Source organism: Alexandromys fortis, unplaced genomic scaffold, assembly GCF_014885135.2.
Source record: "Alexandromys fortis isolate MF-2015 unplaced genomic scaffold, M_Fortis_MF-2015_v1.1 scaffold_243, whole genome shotgun sequence".
Lineage (NCBI taxonomy): Eukaryota > Metazoa > Chordata > Mammalia > Rodentia > Cricetidae > Alexandromys > Alexandromys fortis.
Window position 1 is genome coordinate 1,448,200 of NW_026068121.1, and position 7,025 is coordinate 1,455,224.

The 7,025-nt window shown below is 50.7% G+C and overlaps 1 protein-coding gene and 1 non-coding gene across 2 annotated transcripts; one reads left to right on the forward strand and one right to left on the reverse strand.

The window, feature by feature from the left end:
- Positions 1–81: 81 nt before the first annotated feature.
- On the reverse strand, positions 82–212 carry LOC126490402 (small nucleolar RNA SNORA15). The gene has a single exon (XR_007589183.1). It is a non-coding gene; the product is annotated as a small nucleolar RNA SNORA15 (small nucleolar RNA).
- Positions 213–1,540: 1,328 nt separating this feature from the next.
- Tnfsf9 (TNF superfamily member 9) lies at positions 1,541–3,574 on the forward strand. The gene is made up of 3 exons (XM_050125282.1): positions 1,541–2,127; positions 2,484–2,520; positions 2,798–3,574. The coding sequence occupies exons 1-3, from the start codon at positions 1,693–1,695 to the stop codon at positions 3,253–3,255; spliced, it is 930 nt and encodes a 309-aa protein (XP_049981239.1). The 5' UTR covers positions 1,541–1,692; the 3' UTR covers positions 3,256–3,574.
- Positions 3,575–7,025: the final 3,451 nt, after the last annotated feature.

Sequence of the window (7,025 nt, forward strand, 5' to 3'; positions counted from 1 at the left end):
AACCATCTGGAATGAGGTCTGGTGCTCTCTTCTGGCCTACAGACATACACACAGACAGAATATTGTATACATAAAAAATAAATAAATATTAAAAAAATAATAATGATATACCATAAAAAACAGCATACCAATCATTTTAAAGAAAGACGTTACTTTTGCATGGTGTCTGGCTGTGTAAATTACTGACTAAAGAACACAATATTCACCCATGCCTTGGAACTCACTCTGTAAACCAGGTTGACCTCTCACTCAGAAATCCTCCAGCCTCTGCCTCCTGGGTGTCATGATTAAAGGCATGCACCATCAGCACCCAGCAGAATTACATTTTCTTTCTTTTTTTTTTTTCTCTCTCTCTCTTCTGTTTTTCGAGACAGGGTTTCTCTGTAGCTTTGGAGCCAGTCCTAGAACTAGCTCTTGTAGACTAGGCTGGCCTCGAACTCACAGAGATCCGCCTGCCTCTGCCTCCCGAGTGCTGGGGTTAAAATGGGATTAAAAGTGCGAGCCACCAACGCCCAGCAAGATTACATTTTCTTACCGCGTGCTTGTCAAAGGACTTCTACAGGATAGCTCTGTAGGTGCCAGTTCTCTCTCTCTGTCAGGTGGGTCCCAGGGACTGAACTCAGGACACCAGGCTAGGTGGTTACGTCATTACCCGTTTGTCTTTTCAGCAGATCAAGACATTGAGGAGTCTGTCCCCAGGGCTTGCCCAGCGTCAATCACCTCTCATTTCCTCTTTTGGGGGCCTTTTCTGATGTTCCTGCCTCCCCTGGGCCTTCAACTCACACAAGAGCAGCAAAAGAATGGGAAATCGAAAGTGTGTCGGTGGCCCAGGGGGAATTTCTCCATCTGGGTTCTCCAGTCTTCTGCTTCTGGGGTCCTAAAAGGTTCCTGACAGGAAGCCCCAAGAAGGTGGGTGGGGACAGGCCAAGAAAGGCCCCGGGGGTCTTGGGGAAGAGAGGCTGGGTGGGGGTGCTCAGGAGGGCTCTTCAGTTCCTCTGGGAGTGGGGAGTCGATGAATCTTGGATGTCCCCAGAGTTCTTTGCAAAAGCCCTGAATTTAAGGGAACCCTGGGGGCGTCCCAGGGATGGGGAGCTAGGGGTTGGAAGAAAGGGGAGCAAGAGAGACAGGGAGACAGAGGCTTGAGAGTCAGAGACAAAAACGCAGTCTCGGTGAACAGTCCCGTTATCACGCCTCCCGTATATATCCAAACCTCAGGACAGCGAAAAGAAGGGAAACAGACCGTAGATCCAGGAGAGGCTAGGGAGGGAGTGGATCCCGACATCACATGGTCCCATCATATAAACAGCTGTTTAATGTGTCAGTGTTAAAAAAAAAAAAGCACACACACAAACCTCACCGAAAAGAAGAAAAGGAGGAGGAGTGGGTGGCAGAAGAAGGAAGGGGGGAGGAGGGGGAGACAGAAGAAGGAGGAAGGAGGAGGAAGAGAGGAAAGTAGGGGAGGAGAAGGAGAAGAAAGAAGAGGACAGGCATAGGATCTGGATACCACGGTGGGACTAGAGTGGAGGAGGGGGGAGGGAAAGTTCCCGTAGTCGTGGGGCGGAGCGAGGAGCCCGGGAACCCCGCGGCCGTCCTCATCCGCCCGGAAAATACGCCTCCGCCTCCGCAGCCTATAAAGCGCCTGCCTATAAAGCGCGGGCGCAGGCCGGAGAGAAGCACTGCGCGACCGTGGCCATGGATCAGAGCACACTGGATGCGGAGGACGCCGCGGAAGCCCGGCTTGCCTCAAGTACTGTGTGCCCGGCGGATGCTGCGCTTCCCGCCGTTGCTGCGCTCCCATCGGATGCTGCGCTCTTCGCAGGTACCGTGAGCCCAGAGAATGCTGAGCACCCTAAGGATGCTGTGAGTCTCAGGGTTAACGTTCAGGACCCCGAGCTCGCGTGGCAGCCCGCTCCGCACTCGTGTTCCCGCTGCCAGCTGCTCTACTGGCTAGGCGCTTTGCTGTTGCTGTTCGTAGTCGTCTGTGGCCTGATCGTCCTCTTCACCGGTATCCTGACCCTGCCGGCGCTCACAATTTCCACCTCGACCACCCAGGGGACCTTAGAGAAGACTTCAAACCTGACAGTCACCCCTGTTTCCCTAATTGGCTACCCCATCACTACAGGGCAGGTGAGGCACGTCCCGTTCCCGGGGGAATCCTTTCTTCTAAAAGCACCCCTCTGCACCGTCGTGGGGAAAACACCTTCCCCTAGCGTCCTCGAGCGACCACGTTTGACACGCCCCTTCTCCGTCTTGCACTCAGAGACTTCTTTGCGTCTTAACCCCCTCAACTTCCTATGTACTTATCGGACCCGGGAGTGGACTACCGAGGGTGCACCGCATTTCCCTACAGTCCCCTCTAGGTCCCCGGGGCTTTCCTCCATCCAAAGTTGAAGGACACCTCAGTGTGGGCTGGGCCTTATGAACTCCCACCTGCCCCTCTAAGACGTAGGGGAGCCCTTACTTTGTTTCTTCTTTCCTCCCAGGGGTCTTCCGTGTTCGCCAAACTGCAGACTAAAAATGGTGAGTGTGCCTGATGTATCCCCCGCGGGTCCTGCAGAGAGGCTGAACAAAAGGGCCATTGGTGTCACGTAATCTGTGCCCCTCTCTCACCTCTTTAGCCCCCCCGCCCCTCCCCCCGCTATCACAGCACCAGCTGTCACCCTAATTGGGACTTCTCCCTCCCTTCCCCCTTCCCCTCTCTACCTCCTTCCCTCAGTTTCCTTCTCCCTACTCCCACTCCCAAGGTCCCACTTCCCCATACCTGACTATCCTCAGCAACTCCTTGTTCTTTTCCTAGAGGCATTGCTGAGCAATAGGACCCTGAGGTGGCACAGCCAACCCGGAGCTGGGAGCACATACCTGTCCCAGGGTCTGAGGTATGATGACAACAAAAACGAGCTGGTGGTGGACCAAGCTGGTCTCTACTATGTGTCCTTGCAACTGAAGCTCAACCCAGTGTCCAAAAACATGGACCACAAGGTGCGGGGCCAGGTCTCTCTTGTTCTGCAACTGAACCCCCGGGAAAATGACCTTGACAGCTGGACCCTGACTGTGGACCTGTTCCCTTGCTCCATGGAGGCCAACTTAGTCGAAGGTTCCTGGAGTGACCTGATACACCTGAAGGCTGGCCACCGTCTCAGCGTGGAACTGAGGGCCTATCTGCATGGAGTCCAGGGGCCGTACCATGACTGGCAGCTCTCTCAGATGGACACCACCAGCTTTGTGCTCTTCCTTGTGAAGCCTGGAACCTCGTGAGAATTGTCACCCATATGATAACGGCACATGGCTGCTGTCAGTCACCCTTCTTATGACCCCTGGTTGCTGAGGCCCCAAGCTGCTATATCTCATGGGGCCTGAGCAGGGGTCCCCTCTTCTAGTACTGTCCCCACATCCTGTCCCTGACTGGACTCAGTATTTATTGTGAGCATAGCTCAGACAACACTTTATGTAATTCATTGGACAGCATTAGCAAACTACTGGGCAGGGTGCTATCGAGAAACCAGTCACCAAGGATATGAAAAGGAAAGTCTTTATTTATACTAATATATGAGGAATAAATATATTTGTAAATAAATTTTTTAGAATTATTTTTGTTGTTTAATTTTAAAGTTTCACGTCCATAGCGTAGTGTTCGTCCATGAAGTTGGTGCACGTGTGCTGCGTGTGGTTGTCCGTGTGTAGGAGGATAGAGGTTGGCATGAAGGGTCTTCCTCCGTCACTCTCCATCTTGGTTTTTGAGAGAGGGTCTCTCTGAACCTGGAACCCACTGTTCCTGTAAGGCAGCCTGGCAATCAAGTCCCAGGAATCCTGTCTCCATCCCTGACATCATCCTCTACCCCCTTGGGATTGGGGGTACTACTATACTGTGGCTTTTATGTAGGTGCTGAACATCCGAATTTAGGTCCCTAAAATAATTGGCTAAACTGGCTCTGCGCCACTATTCCTTTTTTGAGACAAGAGTCTTGTGTAGCCTAGGCTGGCCTAAAAGTCCATATGTAACATAGGCTGGCCTCAAACTCAGGCCTTTTCTGAGTCCCGAGATGACAGGGTGGTGGGCATGGTGCTGGGGATGGAACCAGAGTCTCATACCCGCGAGACCTGCACTCTTCCTCCGAGTAGTCTATTTCTGGGAATCCAGCTGCGAACAAACAAACAAACAAACAAACAAACAAAAAAGAAGCACTCCCCCCCCAGCCATCCAGGTTTGGCAGAACCAGCAGCACACACCATCTCTGTAGTGTGAGTCTATGATTTATGATGTGAAGGCATGGGGCTCTGTGCTAGGCCAACATCTTCACATTATAGAGACAGAACCCATTGGAGCAATATAATTGTAGATTTGAAGGAATGAAGGAGACTTTGTTAAGTTATCTCTCCCCCCATGAGTGTGCCGGCCAACAAGTGATTCAGCTGCAGCCTTCATCTGGGACTCCAGGTAACGGCAAGGATGGGAACTGTGTGTGTGGCATGTGGAGTGTGAGTCCAATGACAGTCACACTGCCAGTCTCCCAGCGGAAGCCGAGCGGTGATGTAATCCACTCGGGCAGTGTATTTGTAAACTCAGCTGATAGAGTGTTTCCTCACTGGAGTGAGTCACTGAGCGCGAAACCCACAGCCACCGTGTCTCAACAGATTTTTAAAAAGTTTCCATTTTATTGTTTCCTAGCTGTGACTTCAGGTGACTTACCTTGCCTATGGGAGGGGGGAGTGGAAACCCCTTTGTCACCCCACCTAAACTGGATTCTGTGCTTTGGGACCTCGGGTTGGGTTTATTGCTTAATTGGGGATTTAGCCCAGAGGAAACAGCAGTGCTGAGGTTAGCTTCTGATTTGTTCTTCGAGGGTGATGGTGGAAGAGTCTGAAAATCAAGTACAGTAGAGCACTTGCTCACTGACACATAGCATGTGGGGTGCCTGTTACCTTCTGAGAGAGATGCTGGGGCTGGGGTGCCCGGGAGACCCTGGCTTCCATCACAGCCCCGTATACATTAATACGGAAACACACACACACACAGACACACACAGACACACACAGAGTCTGGATTTGCATCAGACAGGAAGCAATAAAGCAGACAGGGGTTTGCTGCCCACCTGTGAATCAGAGGTTGGAGTCAAATGTCTTCCTTAATCTCTCCATTTTATTGTTTAAGGCAAGGTTTTTTTTCTCAAGCGATCCTGACTCCAGTTTTCCCTCCCTTTTGTCCTCCCAGTTCCTGCCCACCTGTCCTTCCCTTCAGATCGACTCCTCTGTCTTTCAGAAACGGGCTTCTTAGAGATAACAACTAATCGTGACAAAATAAAATATAATAAGATGAAGTAAGCGCTTCCATATTGAAGTTGGACACAGCAGTCCAACAGGAGGAAAAAAGTCCCAAGAGCAGACATAGGACAGAGACCCACTCGTTCTCAGTCAGGATTCCCATAAAAACACTAAGCTAATAGCAATAATACGTGTGTAGATTGTGCAGGCCCCGTGCTTCCTCTGCCCTCTCTGTGAGCTCAAATGTGTCTGCTTAGCTGATTCACAGCACCTTGTTCTTCTGCTACCCTCCAAGCCCTTTGTCTGTCTGTCTGTCTGTTTCTCTTTTGTTTTTTTGAAATAGGGTTTCCCTGTGCAACTCTGGCTGTCTTGGAACTTATTTTGTAGACCAGGCTGGCCCCTAAAACACAGAAATTCACCTGTATCTGCCTCTCAAGTGCTGGGAGGTGTGGGTCTCCCCCACTCACACTCACACACACGCATGCACACACACACTCTTTCTCTCTCTCACACACACCCTCACACACACATACTCTCTCACATATACTCATATGCACACACACAGCACACACTCTCTCACACACACTCACATGCACACGCACTCTCTCACACACACTCTCTCACACACTCATATGCACACATAGCACACTCTTTCACACACACGCTCACAAACACATACACTGTCTCTTAGACTCTTTCTGCCTCCTCTTGTGGTTCTGAGCTCTGAGAGGGAGGGATTTAGTGGAGATGTCCTATTTAGACTTTCTCTGCACAATGTCTGGCTGTGGATCTCTGAGGCAGGGTTCCTTGCTGACTCCTGTCTCTGCTTCCACAGGACATACTGCTGAGCCCCGCAGCCTATGGGGTTTCATCTGCTCTGAACACTCCAGGAGCTGGCAGTGAAGATTCAAGTGTCTTCTGTGGGTCATACCTTTCAAAGATGGAGGCAGAGGGGGATGTTGGCAGCCTTCCATCATCCCTTAGGAGTGTGTACATGGCGGACCGTGCAGTGTTGAAGGAGCAGAGACGAAGTTTTCTCTCTACAGAGCACTGTACAGCTGGTCAGAGCTGAGCTCAGCCTCTACTTCAGCTGGTGCCAGCTAAGCTGTGTGTACCTGGGCAAGTGCCTTGGCTTCTCTGGGCCTGCTGTTTACAGTGACCACCACAGAAGCTGAGTTCATCTTGGGGGCTCTTGGGGCTATTACATGAGATAATAGGCTTCCCGGTTATTTATCAATAATGAAAAGTTTTTGCACCCTATAAGCCTCTCCACAGACGCAATAATCCGAATTAGCCCAAATCAAACCGAATTAGAAAAAGCCCAAGTTGAATGGATATAAAGGCTCCGGAATGGCTTTCCAGCCCCCCTCCACCCTCAGAGAGGAGGCGGGAAAGGAAGACTGGAAAACCAGGTGTTTGTCCTCTGGTGGGGACAGTTTAAATACCCTGTGGGAGTGGTCATCTCAGGTGTGGAGTCTGGACTGAGGCAACTCCCAGGGAAGGAGGCTTGGGGTGGAACTTCCACCTGAACATTCCACACTCTTTGGATATGTGAATGTGAATGTGAGGATCTGGGGTGTTGTAAGAGGCTGCTTGTTTGTTCCTGGCTGCCCAGACCCCAAATAACCACACAAAATCTGTATTAATTAAATCACTGCTTGGCCTGTTAGCTCTATCTTCTTCTTCTTCTTCTTCTTCTTCTTCTTCTTCTTCTTCTTCTTCTTCTTCTTCTTCTTCTTCTTCTTCTTCTTCTTCTTCTTCTTCTT